The following is a 22,920-nucleotide window of genomic DNA, read 5'->3' on the forward strand; positions in this document are numbered from 1 at the left end:
CAGGGCCCATCCCTTTCATGCAGGTCATTCCAGTGTTGTGTGTGGTATTGATTTCACATCAAATTAACTGAGTCTCCATCTCTGTTAACTCTTGCAGGGCCAAAAGCGAAGGCTATCCTGAAACTCTCTGTTGCAACCAAGTGGCGTCCCTTCTTTGCAACTTCATACGGTCCTTCGTCTACCAAGAGTGCAAAGAGAGGAACTGAGGATGGCGCTGTCCGCGTGGGTCGTGGCCTTCATGGCCATCTTTCTATCCCATCAAGATGCTAGCGGTGGACTCATCAAGAGAATTATCCGGCAGAAGAGGGAAACAGGAATCAACGTGACACTACCGGAGGATAACCAACCAGTGGTCTTCAACCACGTCTACAATATCAATGTCCCCGTGGGCTCCCTTTGCTCCGTGGACTTGGATCCCCCCAGTGGAGACTCGGAATTTGCACTTCCATCTGAGCCAGGAAAACACTATCAGGAGCACACGTTGAATGAAGACAATCAGATTGTGTTCACGCACCGGATCAATATCCCGCGACGGGCTTGCGGGTGTGCGGCGGCCCCTGATATCAAGGAGCTGCTCAGCCGGCTGGAAGAATTGGAAGAGCTGGTATCTTCTCTGCAGGAACAGTGTGGCGGTGGGTCAGGGTGCTGTTCCAGTGCACAGACGGCAAAAGGTAAGTTGGGGGGACCCAGAAGCAAGGTGGGATGGAATAAAATAGAAGCACTAGAATTCCCAAACAAAAAATAGAACTAGAATTCCCAAAGAAAAATAGAAGAACTAGAATTCCCAAACAAAAATAGGAGAACTAGAATTCCCAAAGAAAGAAATAGAAGAACTAGAATGGAGACAGCTCTAGAATATTCCATTTCAGGACCCTGGACAGCACTAAAAGTATTGGTCTGGTCACAGTGGTGGGATTCAATTTTTTACTACTGGTTCTGTGGGTGTGGTGTGACTTGGTGGGTGTGGCAAGGGAAGGGTAGTGTAAAATCTCGATTCCTTCCCCACTCCAGGGGAAGGATACTGTAAAATCTCAATTCCCTCTCCACTCCATGAGAAGGATACTGCAAAATCCCCATTTCCTCCCAACTCCAGGGGAAGGATATTGTAAAATCTCCATTCCCTCTCCACTCCAGGGGAAGGATACTGTAAAATCTCCATTCCCACCTCACTCCAAGGAAAGAATACTGCAAAATCTCAATTCCCTCCCCACTCCAGGGAAAGGATACTGCAAAATCACCTTTCCCTCCCCACTCTAGGGGAAGGATACTGCAAAATCTGCATTCCCTCCCCACTCCAGGGGAAGGTTACTGCAAAATCTCCATTCCCTCCTGATCAGCTGGGACTGTTCCCTTCCCAGCAAAGGTGGTTCTTAGTTTTCTACTTGCATTTTTACATGGTTTTGAACTGCTAGGTTGGCAGAAGCTGGGACAAGTAATGGGAGCTCACTCCGTTATGCGGCACTAGGGATTCGAACCGCTGAATTGCCGACCTTCTGATCGACAAGCTCAGTGTCATAACCACCGAGCCACTGTGTTCCTTGTATTTATTTATATATTTAATAAATACTTTTGTATCTATAATACTGTACATACTTATGTACTGTAAAGCAGTATATGTCTAAGTGCTATTTTTTTCGGACAGGTACCATCGATGCTACTCCCTACTGCAGTGGGCGAGGAAACTACAGCAATGATGTTTGTGGTTGCATCTGTGAACAGGGGTGGAAAGGACCAAATTGCTCCGAACCAGAATGCTCACAGAACTGTAACGAGAGGGGCCAGTGCATCAACGGGCAGTGTATTTGTGATTATGGTTACACCGGCTACGATTGTGGAGAGCTGGCCTGTCCTGGGGACTGCAATGATCAAGGCAAATGCGTGGATGGGAAATGTGGTGTTTCGATGGTTACGCCGGGGACGACTGCGGCCTTGAGGTCTGCCTGGTGCCCTGCAGTGAGTATGGCAATTGTGTGAACGGGCAATGCATCTGCATGGAAGGTTTCACCGGGGGTAGACTGCAGCCAATCCCTTTGCCTTAACAACTGCAACAATCGGGGGCGCTGCATGGAAGAGGAGTGCGTGTGCGACGAAGGCTACACGGGTGAGGACTGCAGTGAGCTCATTTGCCCCAACGATTGCTATGATCGGGGTCGTTGCATCAACGGCACCTGCTACTGCGAAACGGGGTTCACTGGTGAGGACTGTGGGGACCTGGCCTGTCCAAACGACTGTCACCATAACGGTCGCTGTGAGAACGGTGTGTGTGTGTGCAATGAAGGATTCACTGGAGATGACTGCTCTCTACAGAGATGTCCCAATGACTGTCACAACCAGGGACGTTGCATCAATGGGCAATGTGTGTGCAATGAAGGCTTCTTGGGACCAGACTGTGGCGAGGTGAGGTGTCTCAATGACTGCCAAAATCGGGGGCAGTGCGTGAATGGTCAGTGTGTGTGTGACGAAGCCTTCATGGGGGAGGATTGTAGTCAACTCAGATGCCCCAAGGATTGCAATAACCATGGCCGGTGTGTTGATGGGAAATGTCAGTGCAATGAGGATACATGGGGGAGGATTGCGGGGATCTGAGATGCCTCCATGACTGCCACAAGCGCGGCCAGTGCGTCAAAGGGCAGTGTGTCTGCGATGAAGGCTTGTGGGTGAGGATTGCAGCCAGCGCAGGTGTCCCAACGATTGCCACAAGCGGGGGAAATGTGTGGATGGCCAGTGTGTATGTGAAGAAGCTTTCACGGGCCTTGATTGCAATGAACTGCGGTGCCCCAATGACTGCAACAACCACGGGCGCTGCATTGACGGGCAATGCATATGTGACGAAGGGTACACCGCTGAAGACTGCTCAGAACTGACCTGCCCCCAGGACTGCAACCATCGCGGCCGCTGTGTCAACGGGGTCTGTGAATGCAATGAAGGCTTCCTCGGAGAGGACTGCGGGGAGCTAGCTTGCGTCAACAACTGCAACAATCAAGGCCGTTGTCTGAATGGACAGTGTGTCTGTGACGAGGGCTTCACTGGCATAGACTGTGGCCAACGGAAGTGCCCCGATGACTGCAACAACAGAGGGCAGTGCATTGATGGTGTGTGCCTATGTGACGAAGGATATGAAGGCCCTGCTTGTGCGGAGCAGTCCTGCCCCAACAATTGCAATGATCTTGGTCGTTGTGTAGCCGGGCGATGTATCTGTGAAGAAGGCTTCATAGGTGACGACTGTTCAGATGGTAAGTTCTACCGAATCACAGAGTTGAGGGGACATATGGAGAATCTAGACATGGTTCCCTTGTGCCATTCCTATAATCTCCATCCGACACGTTCACACCATCTTGAGAATAATGGCGATTGTAGACAGGGTGGGCTTCAAAAGTTTTAGCAAGGGGTTCTTTGCCCGGTTGCTGGGTGGGCGTGGCCATGGTGGGTGAGGCCCAGTCAGCCTCCTCCACTGCAGGGGGGGATGTTGACCTCCCCTGGCTCTGGAGGCTTTCCTCAAGACTCCGGGAGGGCGAAATCGGGACTTTTTAAAAATGCCACGGGACAAATTGTTCAAAAGTGGGATCGTCCTGCCAAAAGCGGGATGTCTGGTCACCTTAGATTTGGGGGTCTTTGAACTGTACAGAAACTTAGCTAGAGGTACTCCCGAACCCCTGGAACCCTCCCCCCATCAGCCTACCCCTGCCTTGGGGAGAAGAGGGCTGATAACTCTACATTTATAGCTCCAGCTGGTAGATTCCATAATTTTTTGCTGGATCCGTAGGTCCTTCTTTCATGTTGGGTTTCGGTTCTAGAAAGAAACGTTCCTTTTCTTCTTGGACTTCTCTGATGACTACCGTATTTTTGGGCAGTATAAGATGCACCTTTCCCCCCCAAAGAAGAGGGTGAAAATATGGGTGTGTCTTATACACTTTGACATCCCAAAATCCCACCCCCTTTGCAAAATGGATATGCAGGGGGTTTGGGAGGCCTGAAAAGTGCTCCTGCAGACTGGGAGGGCAAAAATGAATGGAAAATGGGCCATTTTTGCTGTTTTTGCCCCCGCTAGTCCCCAGAGCACTCTACAAGCCTCCTAAAGCCTATGCATGCCTTGTTTTTTTGCAAAAAAAACAAAAAAAAACCCGGGCACATTTTCACAAAAAAACGGGCCATTTTTGCTTGTTTTTGCCCCACCCCCCAGCCTCAGGAGCACTTTGCAGGCCTCTCAAACTCTCTGTGTGCCCCGTTTTTCACAAAAAAATGAGGCGTGCAGAGAGTTTAGGAGGCCTGCAGAATGCAAAATTTACCTCTTCAAAATCTTGATGCGTCTTATACGGTGCATCTTATAGTCTGAAAAAATCCGCTATTTTTAATTTTTCTTCTTCAAATCTTCACGACAGTATCTCCTCCAAAGGATTTGACGGTGACGGAAGTGACAGATAAAACCATCAACTTGGAATGGGCGAATGAAAATGTCGTCAGTGAATATCTCATCAGCTACATTCCAACCAGCATCGATGGCTTAGAACTTCAGTTCCGGGTACCTGGAAACAAAACATCGGCCACCATCCAGGAGTTGGAACCTGGTGTGGAATATTTCATCCGCGTTTTTGCCATCCTAAGGAACAAAAAAAGCATCCCCATTAATGCCCGGATTGCCACTTGTAAGTACTTTAAAGGCCAAGTGAGTCATTGAGGCTGTTAAATTTGGTATGTTTATGCTACATCAGTTAGCCTGTAAGTTTTGTGTGGCTTGAAGCAACTGTTGATAGAAGAAGTTGAGCAGCTCAAAACTTGACATCCAACCCAAGCTAGGCTTAAACTCTCTCCAGATTTGGGTGTGGTTCATATTGGCATCTTCACCCTACTTAATGTAACTATGATTTAATATATGAAGAACAGTTGCAGGAACTGGGTATGTCTAGTTTAATGAAAAGAAGGACTAGGGGAGACATGATAGCAGTCTTCCATATCTCAGGTGCTGCCCCAAAGAAGAAGGAGTCAAGCTATTCTCCAAAGCACCTGAGGGTAGGACATGAAGCAATGGGTGGGAACTAATCAAGGAGAGATTCAACCTGGAAATAAGGAGAAATAGTTAGAACAATTAATCAGTGGACAACCTGCCTCCAGAAGTTTGAGTGCTCCAACATTGGAAGTTTTTAAGAAGACGTTGGAGAACCATTTGTCTGAAGTGCTCTAGGGTTTTCTGCCTAAGCAGGGGGTTGGACTAGAAGACCTCCAAGGTCCCTTCCAACTCTGTTATTCTGCTCTAAAAGGGTAAAGATATAAAACAAATCATGTGGATCTGTGCTGAAACAGTCTTCTCTCCTTCTGCTTCTGGTTTCCAGACTTGCCTGCCCTGATGGCTTGAAGTTCAAATCAGTTAAAGAGACCTCCGTGGACGTTGAATGGGATGCCTTTAATTTCCCTTTCCATGGGTGGGAGATTATCTTTAAAAGCATGGTAAGAAGGATTCTGACCTGGGATATCCTGCTTTCCTTTCCTGGCTACCTTCCTGTTTTCTCATGTTGATGCGTTTGCGTTGCAGAAAGAGGAAGACAACGGGGCCATCCGAAGCAGTTTGAAGAGCCCTCAAACAACCTACCTACAACAAGGCCTTGCACCAGGACAGCAATATAATGTATCTCTGGTTGTCGTGAAGAATGAGATCAGAGGACCTGCTGTGTCAAGAATTGTAACCACAAGTAAGTAGCTGTGGAGGTACCTCAACCAAGAGATGAGAGAAAGCCCATAGAGATCATCACTGCAACTGTCCATTGAGGGCTTTTAATCAAATCAAAAAGGACTTATTTAAGGATGGTTAGGAGCACCAGGAGATGGGACAATACATCTTTTCTAGGAAGGTAGTAATCTGTTCCTGATTTGGAATGATCAAATCTGATTCCACCATTTACATCCCACTCCAAAATGATGGAGCAGCACAGCAGCCACAACCAGAAGCACATCCCGCGTGTACCTTTCTCAAGGCTGTATCCGAGGTTACCAGCAACAATTGGAAAGGCATGATCTCTACAGCCTGCGAAAGGGCTCTGTTGGAGAATGTCATTTATGACACACCCTAGGGGAAGGGGGGAAACAGGGTCATAGTTGGGCTGTAAATACGTGGGGTCAGTGCTGGCTTCACTTGGGTATGTGCCGACATGTTGCTCCTAATAAATAACTGATTCGTTTGAAGCTTGGCTCGAGGCTCATGATTTAATTAAGGCATCCGTCAGAACCATGACACTGCCCCAAAACGGAGAGCTGATTCCATTCAGAGTGCCTTCAGATTGATTTGACACCTGCAGAGCCCTCCTTTTCTTTGCCTTTTTAGAAATAGGACAGCAAGATTTGGAAGAGAAAGGACTATTTAATCATTAAAAAGAAAGAGAAGAAAACATGGAAAGAAAAGTAGAGCAGAGTTCTTCAAAGTGATCAGCAGTGACACAAGGGTCAATGAGCATATCCAAGTGATCAATAGTTGTCCTTATTCACAGTATGGTTAGTGAAGATAGTATTTATTCAATTACTAGCTGGCTACCCATGCTTCACGATGAAACTATGGGCTATGCAGGAGAAATTCAGTTTAGAATCCATTGGCTCAGTGGTGGTCGGTGATTAAAACATGTATATCGCTCCCACCACCTTGAGTCTAGGTGGAAGGCATAGACATTTTGGTGAAGTACTGACGTTTAGCACTGTAAGGAGCCCCAGACCGCTCCTGAGTGAAGGAGTGGAACATCTGCCAGTTTGAACTGAGGGTAACAGAATGTGAGGCAACTGGCAGTTGGAACAGAGGTCTTTTCAGGTGGGGAGGGGGAGTAGAACTCCTTAGCATCAGAGCGTATTAATTACTGTATAAGAAATACTAATGATCGGATGGTCATTTCAAAAAGTCCTTTCTTAGCGAGCACCTAGAAGATACAAGGAACATACGTGCCAAATTCAAGTTATTAGGCTTTACAGTTCTAGAGATTTTGTGATGAGTGAGTCGCATTTGGCTTTTATATACAGTATATATAGATTTCCATGTCTGGGGGTGTCAGTGAAGAAACAGCTGATAAGTTGAAGAATTTGGGGACTCCTGATATAAAGGAAAACTTACTCCAGGTGAAATTTTGTGTATTTCTTTCAAAGAAATCTTGTTCCACTCCGCAACCCTTTTCCAATTCCTTTTTCTTTTCTTTTCAATGATGGGATTGTTCTGTATTAGGGTATGTTAAATCTTTGCCTTGTCTTGTTTTTTTTCTTCCAAGAACTGGATGCCCCCGCCCAGATTGAAGCAAAGGATGTTACCGACACGACCGCCCTCATAACATGGTTCAGACCCTTAGCTGAGATTGACGGACTTGAGCTGACTTATGGGCCCAAAAATACCCCAGGGGACCGAACGTCCATTGATCTCTCCGAAGACGAAAGCCAGTATTCCATTGGAAATCTGAAGCCACACATGGAATATGAAGTGACCCTCGTGTCTCGGCGTGGACTTATGGCGAGTGACCCAATCACTGAAACCTTTGTCACAGGTATGAAATGTGGCTTGTTTGTTTTTTGCTTTGCTTTTGAGTAAGTTTCTTTACTTTATTGTCATGTACATATGTACACAGTTTACACATACAACGAAATTCACATAACACCAAGAGACCAGGCCGAACGCACATGACAATGCCCAAACACCCCACCCACCCACCAAAAAAATTCCCTGCCCCTAAACCACCCAAGCATCCACACACAGACCAAGTAACGCTATCCACAGTTCACTGATGGTGGCCCTTTTAGTTCATTGTTGAGTGCAATGATAGCTCTGGGATAAAAGCTATTCAGAAGACGTGTGGTCCGAGTTTTAATGGTTCTGTATCTTCTGCCAGAAGGCAACAGTCTAAAAAGATGGTAATCAGGATGGGAAGAGTCTCTGAGAATGTTGTGCAACTTTCTCGAACATCGAGATGTGAAGATATCGTCCAGGGCTGGTAGCTGGAGCCCGGTGATATTCTGGGCAGTTTTAATGATTCTCTGGAGAGCCTTTTTTTGTCCGCTGCAGAGATGCTCCCGAACCATGCAAGAATGCCTTATGTCGGGACACTCTCAGTAGTGATTCTCCTGTGTTCATTAGCTTTCAGACTTTGAAGAACGACTTTGGTGATTTATGAAGATGCCTATTAAAAATCTGGAAACCTGACACATTGAGGTCCAAAAGGTGCTTTTTTTCAAGAAGCAGCTGGACTTTCTGGTTTTTCTTTGAAGACATTTCGCTTCTCATCCAAGAAGCTTCTTCAGCTCAGAGCTCAGATGAGTGTCCTCAAGTGTCTTGGATGAGAGAAGCAAAACGTCTTCTCTCATCCAACATTAGAAGTTACATTTGGTCTGGACATTTCCCCACAATAAATAAATACCTGGGCACGTTGGGTTTTGAACTAGTTGAACTATAAGAAGCATAATTAGACTTGCAAGATTCTGTTATCCTAGCCAGCTTCATAAAAGTAGTCTTGCTTTCCAGTGGAGTTGTTTCATGGTTTGGGGCTGATATCCGATGTTAACAGAGGAAGTTCAATTTCTTTCTCTCTGTCTTCCCAGATCTGGATGCTCCCCAAAACCTGAGACGCATTTCTCAGACGGACCGCACAATCACCCTGGAGTGGAAAAACAGCCAAGCCATGCCAGATGTCTACAGGATCAAATACGCCCCTCTCTCAGGCGGAGATCACGCTGAGGTCACAGTGCCCAGAAGCAACCAGGCCACCTCCAAAGTTACCCTCTCTGGTAGGACTTTCAGGAAGTCCCTGAAGCTGTTGCTCAACAGATGTCAACCTAAACCCATGCTTTTGATTTTGAGGGCAGGCAACTGAGGGATGTTCCTTTGATCACACGTTGGAATGTTCCATGAGCAACCTGTCCATACAATGAGATCAAAAGAATGGAATGGAGTGGAGTGCAGTGCAGTGGAATGGAATGGAATAAGGAATAGAATAGAATGGAGTGGAGTGGAATGGAATGGAATAAGGTATAGAATAGAATGGAGTGGAGTGGAGTAGAATGGAATGGAATAAGGAATAGAATGGAGTGGAGTGGAGTGGAATGGAATAGAATAGAATAAGGAATAGAATAGAATAGAATGGAATGGAGTGGAGTGGAATAAGGAATGGAATGGAATAAGGAATAGAACAGAGTGTAGTGTAGTGTAGTCGAATGGAATAGAGTAGAGTAGAATAGAGTAGAATAGAATAAGTAATAGAATAGAATGGAATGTGGTGGAGTGGAGTGGAATGGAATGGAATAGAATAAGGAATAGAATGGAATGGAATGGAATAGAATAGAATAAGGATTAGATTAGAATAGAATAGAATAGAATAGAATGGAATGGAATGGAGTGGAGTGGAGTGGAATAAGGAATGGAATGGAATAAGGAATAGAATGGAGTGTAGTGGAATGGAATAGAATAGAATAGAATAGAGTAGAGTAGAATAGAATAAGTAATAGAATAGAATGGAATGTGGTGGAGTGGAGTGGAATGGAATGAAATGAAATAGAATAGAATAGAATAGGGAATAGAATAGAATGGAATAGAATAAGGAATGGAATGGAATGGAGTAAGGAATAGAATAGAATAGAATAGAATAGAATAGAATAGAATAATTTATTGGCAAAGTGTAACTGGACATACAAGGAATTTGTCTTTGGTGCAAATGCTCAGTGTACATAAAGAAAAATAAAATAGAATATATTCATCAAGAATTATAAGATACGACACTTAGTGATAGTCAAGGTTACTAATAAGCTATCGAATTGTACTAGGAAACAAATAAAAACAATATAAATTGGAAGATACAAGCAACATGGTTATAGCCATAAGTGGGGAGAGATAGGTGCTAGGAAGGAAGAGAAGGGCAACAGTCAATGAAGTCTTAGTAAATTATTTGACAGTGTTGTGGGGATTAGTTGTTTAGCAGAGTGATGATTCGTTCCGACAATCACCAAACCGATTGTTAAAACAGCAGTATCCCACTCCTGCTTTGAGGGGCGGGCAGGAGAGAAATTGCTTATTAGTAGCAATATTAATAATTATCCATTCTTTTAAGGCCTGAGGCCGGGAACGGAATACGGCATTGGCGTAACCTCGGTGAAAGAGGACAAAGAGAGTTTTCCGTCCACCATCAACGCTGGCACCGGTAAGAACGATTCATTCATTATGTGAAGAAAGGAGGAAAGGAAAGTCCTGTGAAAGGTCTGGAGACTTAGGACAATGTATTGAAGCTAGTTTAGCGAGCTAAAATAGACTTTGCCTGGATTGTAACCAGCTTTAGGCACCAAAAGGGATATTGGACTGTGATAAGGGGACAAAAAGTGGCCAAAAGGATGGTTTTCAGTGGTCATTAAGCAGGGCACTGATGATGTTACCTAGTTGGGTAATGAAAGAAAAATCAAGCTCAGAGTGCAGCAAGGACCCTCCGTCCTTCTCTCTCCTCCTCCTCCTCCTCCTCTCATCCCCACCCATCCTCATCCTCATCCTCATCTCCTCTCCGTGAACCCTTTTCCCTTCTAGTGGTGATATATCTAGTTGGGTCATGAAAACTCAGCAAGAGTCTTCTTCCTCTTCTCCACACACCCCGTTTCTTTCTAGCACTGATGATACTACTTAGTTGGGTCATGAAACGTCTGCAAGTAATCCACCAAGTTCAGGGAGCACCAAGGACCCACAGTACTTTCCTCCTCTTCCTCCTCTTCGTCTTCGTCTTCCTCCTCCTTCCTGCAATCCCCATTATCTTCTAACATTGATGATATTACCTAGCTAGCTCATGAAACATCTGCAAGAAAACTACCAAGCTCAGAGAGCACCAAGGGCCCACAGTCCTTCTTTCCTCCTCCTCCTCCTCATCTTCCTCTTCCTCCCCCTCCCTGCAATCCCCATTCCTTTCTAGCATTGATGATATTATCTAGTTGGGTCATGAAACATCTGCAAGAAAACCACCAAGCTCAGAGAGCCAAGGGCCCACAGTCCTTCCCTCCTCCTCTTCTTCATCTTCCTCCTCCTCCTCCTCTCATCTTCCTCTTCCCCCCTCCCTGCAATCCCCATTCCTTTCTAGCATTGATGATAATACCTAGTTGGGTATGAAACAGCTGCAAGAAAACCACCAAGCTCAGAGAGCACCAAGAACTCACAGTCCTTCTCTCCTCCTCCTCTTCCTCCTCCTCTTCCTCTTTCACTTCCTCCTCCTCTTCTCAATCCCTGCTCCCTTCTAGCACTGATGATGTTACCTAGTTGGGCCATGAAACATCTGCAAGAAAACCACCAAGTTCTGAGAACACCTCACAGTTCAGCCCTGAGCTGCAAATATTCTTTTCTTTTGATAGCACGGCTTTCTTTTCCCTAGGCAGCCCAGACATAAATTCTCAAAACCTGGACAAGAGACCCCTAAGCTTCAACCTCATCCTATCCCTTCAGTCCTATCATGAATAAGATGGAGAACATGTTCTCCAAACTTTCACTTCAAGCGTAGCTCTTTATAATCTTTACCTGCTTAGAACGGGAAATATTGATGGCAGATACTCATCGGCAAACTCTTAAGCAAGAAAGGTAGCGTGCCCCGTGGAATTCTTTGAGGAAGGCTTGAAGATAATTAAATGCACATTTATCCTTTTACTCTGCTCTGCTTAACGTCTGTTCTCAAGTTTTGGCAGAAGGAGCAAAGATCATTTTGATCCACTGCTGTGTGGGCAAATAAATGAGGTTCCAATGCCTTTCATTAAGGTTACTCAAACCCTCCTCCTCCTCCCCTCCCCTTCTTTCCGCCTTCCCCTGTTGGAAGAAATGTCCTTCTGGGTTCAGCTCCAAGTGGGGGAAAAAGACACTGGAGACATGGAGGCTGCTTGGAAAGGTGGTTTATTGGTGGACAGGATGACGTGGCTTGAGTCCTGAATAGAAAAGGTGATGAAATGCTTCAATGTTGGTGGAGAAGAGAAGGGAAGGGAGGAAGAGAAGCTGAGTCCCTGGTTTTATGCCCTTTCTGGCCTTTGATCTTGTATTCTGATTGGTTGTCAGACTCCCATGGGCCTATGCAGGGGCAACTCTCTAGGCTGCGTTTTGAATCCAGGTTTGGTTGAGTTATCAGATGCCATGTGGTGAGTTGGGTACAGGGCCAATATTATCATGTCTTAATCCCATCCCCCTGGAGCTGAAGGGGAGAACTCTTTATTATAAAGTGGACTAGCTCAGGCTTCAATGGCTCATTGAAGGGGAGGGCAGGAAGCTGCAGGCAGCTATTCTGTCTTTTAAAACAGGTTTCTTCCTTTTCACATCCAGAAATATTCTGCCTTTCCAATATTTCCTAGGATATTTCATTTTTTTCTGGGAGAGGGCTGGGTCATAAATTCCCTACACCCCTTTGACATAATTCACAAAACTGGCCCAGAGGCTCCAACGAAGAGACTTTTCTGATTGGTCAAAAGATAATTACAGGGGGAGAAGAAACGCATTAGACAGCTCAAAAAAGTGAGCCAAACCAGAGAAATGAGTGGGAAGACAAAAAGAAAGCCACAGGGATTTAGTAGAGTTGAGTTCCTGAGCCAGGGTTAAGCCTGAATGTGCAGTTTAGACTGACGGGAAAAAAAGACTTAAATCAGCTCTCCCCCCTCCCCCCACTTAATTTGGAGTGGGAAAGAGAAAAGAGACAACTCGGATTATGGACAAGAAATGCACATCTTCTTCCCACGTAAGAGTCATTTGGATGCAGCTAAATGTCACCCGTCCACTTGTGGCTAACCATGGTGTTCCCGTGAGCCAGTTTTAAGCTCATGGACTTTCATTTCTTCACCACTGTCTCTTGCGTAAGAAACATGTTCCATATGGGGCGTATAATGGGAGGGATCCAAATCGCAGGATCTCGATGTGGGTTTCCTTGATGGATTTATTTTTCCTGGGCAGCCTGCGTAGTATGACCATTGTCTGCCATTGGCACTTCTGTAATGGTCTGGTTTGGCTCTGCAACCCAACCAGACAGACAGAGACTTCAGAGGAGAATCAGGACCGCAGGAAAAAAACCATGGCTACCTAACCTGCCTTCCATTGAGTCAAAAAGAGGTTCTGTGAAAATGTTTGCAAACCCCTCGCATCCTGTACCTAAATTGTTTCAACTCCTACCCTCGAAACGATGCTATTGGGCACTGCACACTAGAACAACTAGACACCACGACAGTCAGAAGGTCACAAAAAAAAAAGATCGCAGGATCCCAAGACACAGCGACCGTTATAAATATGAATAGAGGATTAAAAATTTTGGAAAAGGATCAAAAATTGGCTGGAGGCAATAACAGGGGTTAAAATAGAATGGAAACCTAAAGTTTTTTTTATTAGGAATAATGTCTGCGAAACACAAAAAAGAAATCCAGTATTTAATACGACATATAATTACGGCGACAAGGATTGCCTTTGCCCAGAAATGGAAAAAACAAATTAATTCCAAGCAAAGTTGAAATAATAAGAAAGGTTATGGACTGTGCCGAAATGGACAAACTAACTAAAGAAATCCAGGGAAAAGAAGAATCAGAATTCTACCAGATATGGGATAAATTGAATAGGTGGATAGAGGAAAGAAATAAGAATCAATGAAGGAATATAACAAAACTCAAAAATAAATAGTTATGAGTAAAATAAGAGGGTTAAGAATGGTGAAATCCAAATGAAATACAATAGAAGGGGGAATAATATAAGGTGAGTGGTATCGAATTGCTATTAGAAAGAACAGGAAGCTCCTGTTTGTATTGTACTGTGTAAATGTGGTGTACGTCTAAGTTTTGTGTGTTCGTATTTTACATGTTTGTTAATAAAAATCTCAAAAAAAATAAAAATAAATACGAATAGGCATTTAGAGTTATTGACTTACCTCCTTGCAGCAAACAGCAAACAGCCTGATTAGCGCAAGAAAAAAAAAATCTGCCTCTGCCTCCCAGCAATTTGCCTCCTTGCAACAAACAGCAACTTTCACTTTCAGTTTCAGCCTGGGCCTCCCGATCACCAGCTGTTTCAGGCTGCAGGGATTGCTATCGGCTATTGCAGCCTCTGCAAGCCCCATTTTCCCAGTTTGCTGCAAGGAGGCAAATTGTTGGGAGGCAGAGGCCCAAGGGTGGGGGGACGGTGGGGGGTGGGGCTACATTCAGTGTATAAGACGCACCCAAATTTTCACCCTTTTTAGGGGGGGGTGTCTTATACTCGGTAAAATATGGTATATATTCCATTTCAGGGACCTAATAATAGTCAAAAAATCCTTTCTTCGCATCCACAGATCTGGATAGTCCCAAGGACCTGGAGGTCGTAGATCCTACTGAAACTGCTTTCACTTTACGTTGGAAGAGACCCTTGGCCAAAATTGACCGCTACCGCCTTACTTACGTCACCCCACTGGGGAAGAAGAATGAAATTGAGATTCCAGCTGATAGCACATCCTACATCCTCCGCTCCCTAGATGCTGGGATGGAATACACCATCACCCTCGTGGCTGAAAAAGGCAGACTCAAGAGTAAGCCTTCAACCGTCACTGGTTCTACAGGTAGGTGAGATTCTTTCTCCTCACTTAAGTCCACTGGGAGATCTGTTGATCGTCCACTTTTCTCTGGCGCCACTGTGAAGAAGTTGGTCTCCTCTAAATGCATTGAGAAGGAGATGCCTTCTCTAGTCTTGTCTGTGGAGATCCTCAATCATGGTTGTCCCAAAGATAGACTTTCTTTTGGTGCTTCTCAAACCTTGTTCCTCACCTTTGACGTCCTCCAGATGGGTAAGCAGCTACCTTCCAAATTTCTCCTTGCAAAAAATTCCAGCAGTTGAAATCCCAAACATCTGGCTGGGAGAACCCTATTGAACAAGAGCTATTTTCTAAAGGATATTTCCGTTGTGGCTTCCTCCATGCCAACCTGTCAGAGTTTGTTTCAGCAATCAAATCCAGAAAGCACACACAGGTTAACTGATTCAGCCGGATTCATTAACTTCTGTTTATATAATACAACACTTAAGTCATATATGCAATAGCAACAACAGGTTCTTCCAACGTGGTAGATACAAGCAAACACACAAGGCAGAGGGAGAACAGTTTCCACTTTCAGTTCAGAGCACGAACTAGTATTTTGGCTTTTGCACAGACGCCAAAATAGAAAGAGTGTAGTAGACCAACATTTTTTTAAATTTGTTGAAAAGGCATAAGATTTGGGGAATTACACTCATTTCATCAAATGCCTTCACCCTTGGTCAAATTCCACATCAGTTTAACCGCTCCACACCTGGGATGGAATTCCCCCAAAGTTTGCAACACTCAATAAATCTTGTTAGTTTGAAAAATGGTTCCTAGTTTCCTTCCAAGAAAGCAGAGTCAACATACCATAAAAAATGGAGTGGTTTTGGGGGGTGGGTGGGGGTGGGAAATATCCTGTATTTTGGGAGAAAATCAACACCATTCTGAACCAATCGGGCAAGAGCCCATTGTCTGCGATATAAATGTCAGACGCACCTGATTGTGGGTTTAATCGTCAAACAAATAGTGAAACCATGAACAAAGAGGAAAAATTGGTCTCAGTTGGAGGGGTTTTCAATAGCTGAAGGAAATAAGATCAAAGCTTTATTCTGTAGAGTTTATGAGCTGTGGGCTAATATGCACATTATTAGCATCTGGATGTTAATTTCCCCCCCCTCTCATCTCGTGCCTTTATGTTATATATTTCAGCAAATTAGGTATGTGTCTGTGTAAACAGTGATCATTGGAATGGGTGAAATTTGCATTAAAACACGCACGCACACACACACACACACACACATTCACTTTGGCTTTCTGCAACCCCAAATTCAGTAATACGGGTAGTCCTCAACTTACGTTGCTAAGTGAGAAATCTGTTCAGTGAAAATCTTTGCCCCGTTTTACGATATTCCTTTGCCACCTTTGTTGAGTGAATCGCTGCAGATGTGAAATTAGTCATGCGGTTGGGAAGTGAATCTGGCTCCCCAAAGGGTGTCACCTGACCACGAGACACTGCAACCGTCATAAATGTGAGTCAGTTGCCCAGGGTCCTGACCACGGGGATTCTGCAACAGGGTGAAAAATGTATGACTAACTTCCTTCCTTCAGTGGTGTTGTAATTTGGAATGGTTACTTAATGAACTGTTGAAGTGCAGGACTATCCGTACTGCTTTGTCCCCTTGAAAATTAACATACACACACACAACATCCAAATTAGTCCTAAATTTTCAATCCCGCCTTCCAGAATCAGAATCGGAATAGAGCTGGAAGGGACCTTGGAGGTCTTCTAGCCCAGCCCCCTGCTCAAGCAGGAGACCTTGTACCATTTCAGACAAGTGGCTGTCCAAATCTCTCCTTAAAAACCTCCAGTGATGGAGCACCCGCAACTTCTAGTGGCAAGCTGTTCCACCGGTTAATTGTCCCCACTCTTAGGAAATTTCTCCTTGATTCCAGATTGATTCTCTCTTTGATTAGTTTCCATCCAGTGTTTCTTCTCTGAGTCCTACAGAGCGTCAAGAAGGCAATGTTTCTTTTAATGATTTTCCCAGATCCAAATCCAAAACAGTCTATTCCATTACAAAAGAAAAAAGAAAAAGAAAAACAGATGAAAGAAAGATTTGGATGCGTGCAGGAGGTTTATAGCCAAGGGAAAAGTTTGAAAGAGAAAACATACAAGCTTTTATAACCACACACCTAGAGAGCTGTCAGAGTGGGATACGTCTCCCTTATTTTCCATTGCCTTTTCACCCCAAACATGTCGTTTTTAGGGGAAGTAGATCCAGATTATTATTTTTTTTTAATGGCCACAAACTTTTTAAAAGCTTGCTTGGTTTCCAGATGGAAAAGCAGAAGAGAGATGTGTTGCAGATTGTTCTAATCTTTACAGAAGGATCTGTTTCTACACACACACACACACACACACACACACACACAATTTGAAGGCCAACTTTAGAAGAACTTTCTGTTTTCTTTCCATGATCAAGCTAAACCTCAGCTCAATCTACTTTCTTCTCTACCCTTCTCTTCTTCTCCTCCTCCTCCTCCATTTCTTCTCTTCTTCCTCCTCCTCTTCCTCCTTCTCTTCTTCTTCTCCTCCTCCTCCTCCTACTCTCCTGCTTCTTCTTCTGCTTCCTCTTCTTCTTCTCCTCCTCCTCCTCCTTCTTCTTCTCCTCCTCTTCCTCCTCCTCCTCCTCCTTTTTCTTCTTCTCCTCCTCCTCCTTTTCCTTCTCCTCCTCCTCCTGCTTCTGCTTCTGCTTCTCCTCCTCTTCCTCCTCCTTCTCTTCCTCCTCCTCCTTCTTCTCAAGGAACTGGCAAACAAGCAATTGGATTACATTGCTTATCATGTCAAATGGTTTCTTATAGAATAGAGTAGAGTAGAGTAGAATAGAATAGAATCACAGAGTTGGAAGGGACCTTTGAGGTCTTCTAATCCAACCCCCTGCTTAGGCAGGAAACCCTCCACCTCTTCTCCTCCTCCTTCCTCCTCCTCTTCCCTCCTCTTTCTTCCTCCTCCCTCTCTTCCCCCTCCTCATCCTCCTCACTGTATGCCAGACAGCATATCCTGGGCCTCATAGAGTAACCTGCTACTCTCTATATATTGTCCCAACATCTGGATTAAACCAAGAGGTGTTTGCTGATCTATCTGGCTCCTTTACATAAGGCAGGAAGGGCCCATTCCTTCTTTAGACATAAGATAAAAACCATTTCCTGGCTAGATCTGCACAGTCAGCGATTAAGCAGACAGGGAAAATGAAAAACATGCATGCTTCCGAGACAAATCCCGGGGGTAACATGAATATTAGAGCATGTGTCCATCTGTTCTTGGCACAGTCTCATTATAACAATTCCATAACCTCTTGGAATGAGCAAGCCCTGCGTGGTTAAAACGGCTGCCCCACAGCAATGGGGAAAGTGCCCCCAAAGCAGAAGTCAGCTGGCAGGAATAGCTAACACCCTAGGAGATAGGCTCAAGATCTAGATGGATCTTGCCAGACTTGAACCCTGGGTCCTTTCTAACAAAATGAAATTCAAGGAAGAGAAAAGCAAAATCCTACACTTAGGCAAGAAAAATCAAAAGGACACATGTAGACTGGGTGAAACCAGGCTTAATAGCATGGACTGGGAGAGGGATCTTGGAGTCTTAATGGACAACCAATTAAACATGAGCCAAGAGTGTGCAGCGACAGCCAAAAAAGCCAACACAATCCTTAGCTGCATTAACAGAGGGATACAATCAAGATCAAGTAAGGTACTAATACCACTCTCTAAAGCCCTAGTAAGACCACACCTAGAGTACTGCATCCAGTTTTGGTCACTACACTATAAAAAGATGTTGAAACTGTAGAAAAAGTACAGAGAAGAGCAACTAGGATGATTAAAGGAGTGGTGGTTCAAACATATGAAGAACAGTTCCAGGAATTGGGCATGGCTAGTCTAGGGAACAGAAGGACCAGGGGAGACAGGATAGCAGTCTTCCAATATTTGAGGAGCTAGAGCTGGGGGTTGGACTAGATGGCCTACAAGGTCCCTTCAAACTCTAAGATGATCAAAGGCCTGGAGACTAAAACATACTCTGAACGGTTGCAGGAACTGGGCATGGCTAATTTAGTGATGAGAAGGACCAGGGGAGACAGGATATCAGTCTTCCAATATTTTTGGGGCTGCCACAGAGAGGAAGGGGTTAAGCTATTTTCCAAAGCCCCTGAACGCCAGAGAAGGAATAACGGATGGAAACTGACCAAGGAGAGATTCAACCTAGAAATAAGGAGGAATTTTCTGACAGTGAGAACAATCAACCCATGGGACAGAAGTTGCCTTCAGAAGTTGTGAGAGCTTCATCACTTGAGACTTTCAAGAAGAGACTGGACTGCCATTTGCCAGAAACGGTGTAGGATCTCCTGCCTGAGCAAGGGGCTGGACTAGGTGACCTACAAGGTCCCTTCCAACTCTGTTAATCTATCTATCTAACCCCCAAACACCTTTTAAAAATGGACTTTGGCAGAAGCCAAGTCCTCCCAATGGCTTTATCAATGCCGTAACTGAATATCAGGTGTATGTTCGCCGTCTCATCCACGTTGCCAGGGAGTCGTGAGGAAACTTGATTCTCTCTCCGACGCAGCCTTGTCCTTCTGAAGAGGGACGGGGTTTATAAATAGGTAAACCAGTGACAAGCCAAAAGGGTCAATCGTTCGTGACTTATATCTGTAGAGTTGATCATCCCGTTGACTTCTTTGTCCTCCCTTTAGAAGATGAGCCTGAGCTGGGCAATTTATCAATTGGAAAAGTCTTCTGGGATGGATTCTACCTCACCTGGACAGCTGCTGATGGGGCCTATGAGAGTTTTGTCCTACAGGTGCGGGAGTCCAACCAACCAGAAGATACACGGACTCTCACCCTTCCGGGGACACAACGGTCGATAAATCTCTCTGGACTCTCGCCAAGCACTCTTTACACAATCACCATCTACGGGATAACTCAAGGCTACCAAACAAAACCCATTTTTGTTGAATCTACCACAGGTATCCTTTCTGCTCTCTTCTTCCGGTTCATGCTCTTGCCTGCTCTCTTCATTTTTTTTTCCTTCTAGAAAAATCCACGTTCAATCCTGCACCAGAATTTCCTCTGCTCTAACAATCTTGGATTGACAACTGCAAGAGTATCCAGTCCTGGTGCATATAAATACACACACACACACACACACAAACAGATTTCCAACAATTTTAAAGTTGCATCTCATGGCAATTTTTTGCATCTAGCCAAAGCTTGCTTGTGGGGCAAAGAAAAGATATTAACCAGGTTGGATAAATCAGTGGTTCCTTCCTCCTTCCTAACTTACTTACTTACTTACTTACTTACTTACTTCCATGGGGTGCAATGGGTGGAATGCAGCATTGCAGGCTAAACTCTGCTCACTGCCAGGAGTTCGATTTTGACCAGCTCAAGGCTGACTCAGCCTTCCGCCCTTCCGAGGTGGGTCAAATGAGGACCCAGATTGTTGGGGGGCAAGAGGCTGACTCTGTCAACCGCTCAGGGAATGCCATAAAGCACTATGGAGTGCTATGAAGGTAGTCCCTGACTTACGACCAAGGGCTACCTGTATAAGTCTAAGTGCTATGGCTAGAGCCGAGGTGGCGCAGTGGTTAAATGCAGCACTGCAGGCTACTTCAGCTGACTGCAGTTCTGCAGTTCGGCTGTTCAAATCTCACCGGCTCAGGGTTGACTCAGCCTTCCATTCTTCCGAGGTGGGTAAAATGAGGACCCGGATTGTTGGGGGCATGAGGCTGACTCTGTAAACCGCTTAGAGAGGGCTGAAAGCCCTATGAAGCGGTATATAAGTCTAACTGCTATTGCTACTGCTATTCTGCTCGAAAGCCAATCTATGCTTGCATTTCTCTCTTGGACACCCCTTCAAAACACAAGCTGCCACACACACATACGCACCCTTCCTTAACCTTGGAACAATCCAACTTTTCTTCCTTTCCAAGCCCAAGAAAGGAGATGTGCTACTTCAGCCCTTTTTCCTTCCTAACATGCATTTAATCTTGGCATGGTTAGCTTGAGGCTTTTGTTGGCTTTGAGGCTTGCTTGAGGTCCTCTTCCACCACGCGAACAAGGGAAGTCGGCATTAAACAAACCTTCTTACAGGTATCAAGCGCTTCTTTTAAAAAAAATCACCCCAAATGTTGTTTATTTTCCCCAGGGACGAAACCCGAAGTTGGAAACCTGACCATTTGGGGCGTGACCCCAGAAAGCTTCAACCTGTCCTGGACAACCGCCAAAGGGCACTTTGAGCTCTTTACCCTTGAAATCATTGATTCTAACAGGTTGCTGGAACCCATGGAGTACAACATTTCGGGCAGCTTAAGGACTGCCCATATCTCAGGGCTTCCCCTCAAACCAGTTTCAAGATCTACCTCTACGGAGTCACTGGTGGCCTCCACTCAGGCAATAAGCACAACCGCTGTAACAGGTACATTACGATCCTCCATAATTCACCGTCTGTTTCTTAATTTTCGACCTTCTTTTGCAGCCTGGCCACTCCAGCGTCCCATCTTCTCCTTGACCTAGCCCAGGAGCAGCAACCTGTGGCTCCGGAGCCGCATGTGGCTCTTTCATCCCTCTGCTGCAGCTCCCTGTCGTCGCTCAGCTCCGCGGTTGATAGGGCTTTCGGTTAGGACAGGTAGAGGAAAAAGGATGCCGTGCTAGGAGGAGACTCTATGGTGGGGGAACTAGGCTTCCAGTCAGCTGAGGAAAAAGGATGCCACACTAGGAGGAGACTCTATGGTGGGGGAATTGGACTTCTGGTCGGCTCCACAATTGATAGGGCTTTCAGTTAGGACAGGTGGAGGAAAAAGGACGCCGCGCTAGGAAGAGACTCTATGGTGGGGGAACCAGACTACCGGACTTCCAGTCAACAGAGGAAAAAGGACACTGCGCTAGGAGGAGACTCTATGGGGGAAAACGGACCTCCAGTCAGCTCCAGAATTGAACAGGAGGCATTTGGTTAGGACCTTTGTGGCTCTTTGAGTGTTTAAGACCGCTGACCTAGCCCTTGGTTTCTGATCTAGATCTTCTCGCAATGGCTCCTGGTGTGGATTTTCATGCAACTTGGGAAAAAAGTAACTTTTTTGGGGGGGTTCCAGCTTAAGCTTTGAAAAAATGAGAAAACATAAATTTGGGGGCCCTATTGGCAATCACAACAGATGCGTCTGTGAATTGTATGATCCCATAAAATCCAGTGAGCCTCCAGAAAGTCTATTCTTAGTTGCAATTAGATGAGTCTGCAAGTTACCCACTAAGAGTTGGGTTTGTACAGGGATGGTCCGTGTGGGTGCTGGATTATCTCATTTTTAGCTAAGTGGAGGGGCTCACATAAAAAATATTACCCTCCACCCAAAATGCAGATCCATCCGTTCACATGGACATCTGGCAGCAGATTCGGTGGGGAGGAACCTGGGCCAGTCCTGGAGTCTGGGGAAGGCTCCGATGAGGGCTCTGTGTCAGAGGCAGAGAGGGGGCCAGGGTCGTCTGACAGTTATCAGCTGCCTTTAGAGTCAGACATCAGTGAGGCAGAGGAACAGCTGGAGCCTGTTCCCAGTGTGCGCATGCGCAGAGTTGCCAGATGAAGGGAAGAACTAAAGAACAGGGATCGACTTGAGAGTAAGGTGGACGATGAATGGCCCCTCCCAGAGGAAATAAAAGAGGAGCAAAAGGGGAGTGGAGTTTGTAGGAGACCATTAGTTCACTTCATTTGTTCGTGACTCTCCAAGACTCCTTGCCAAGTTTTGCAGATATCAACCTGGAAGCTCTCCAACCCAGATAAGATCTTTGACCATAAATCTTCCCTCGAAAGACTTTGCTGGATGTGAATGAGCAGAATTCACAGTCAATTAATAAAAGGAGTTTTTGTCGGGACCGGGAGTTTGCTTCAGGCTCTTGGGAAGCCTCCGTTAGAACACTCTCGTGATATAAATTTATAGTTATTTTTCCCCAGGAACTCAAAGCTCCCCTGTTCCCCTCCTCCTCCCCCCCCCGTAAAGACATTTCCAAGTTGGGATGGAGAGAGAGAACAATTGGCCTAACTTTCCTCAGAGGAGATTCCATGGCTGAGGAGACTTCAAATGTAGACAGTAATATAACATCAGTGGAAGTTTCTGGTTTCTCAGCTTCACACTCTCCTGAAGCCCTGTGCAGAGTTGCTACTACTAGTATAAAACCAGGTGCAATTATAACGTTCAACCTCATGGACAGGTTGATGGGCCAACTCAACAGGGCTTTGACAATTCCAATTTTGTGTGTCATTACCCCCACTTGCTTTTTCTGCGATTCCTTTTCCATCTCATCTACTTCCTCTTTTTACTCGAGGAATCTAAAAAAAATCTAGGGACCTGAGTGAGCTTACCAGGCCAAACCGCACAGTGTTTGCGTCCTCACAATTAAGGCCGTT

At 45.3% G+C, this 22,920-nt stretch overlaps 1 protein-coding gene across 1 annotated transcript in view; it reads left to right on the forward strand.

Annotated features, from left to right (window-relative positions):
• Positions 1-105: 105 nt before the first annotated feature.
• Positions 106-22,920, forward strand: part of TNC (tenascin C) — a 50,608-nt gene continuing 27,793 nt past the window's right edge. Inside the window, 15 exon segments of the mRNA XM_032233618.1 lie at positions 106-671; positions 1,643-1,891; positions 1,894-2,012; positions 2,014-2,551; positions 2,554-2,649; positions 2,652-3,233; positions 4,380-4,647; positions 5,328-5,442; positions 5,528-5,684; positions 7,236-7,505; positions 8,554-8,739; positions 10,056-10,145; positions 14,256-14,519; positions 19,220-19,492; positions 20,674-20,943. Of these exon segments, the coding sequence (XP_032089509.1) occupies positions 209-671; positions 1,643-1,891; positions 1,894-2,012; positions 2,014-2,551; positions 2,554-2,649; positions 2,652-3,233; positions 4,380-4,647; positions 5,328-5,442; positions 5,528-5,684; positions 7,236-7,505; positions 8,554-8,739; positions 10,056-10,145; positions 14,256-14,519; positions 19,220-19,492; positions 20,674-20,943 (3,940 nt within the window). The 5' untranslated portion in view covers positions 106-208.

The sequence above is a fragment of the Thamnophis elegans genome, chromosome 16, assembly GCF_009769535.1.
Source record: "Thamnophis elegans isolate rThaEle1 chromosome 16, rThaEle1.pri, whole genome shotgun sequence".
NCBI classification, from domain to species: Eukaryota; Metazoa; Chordata; class Lepidosauria; order Squamata; family Colubridae; genus Thamnophis; species Thamnophis elegans.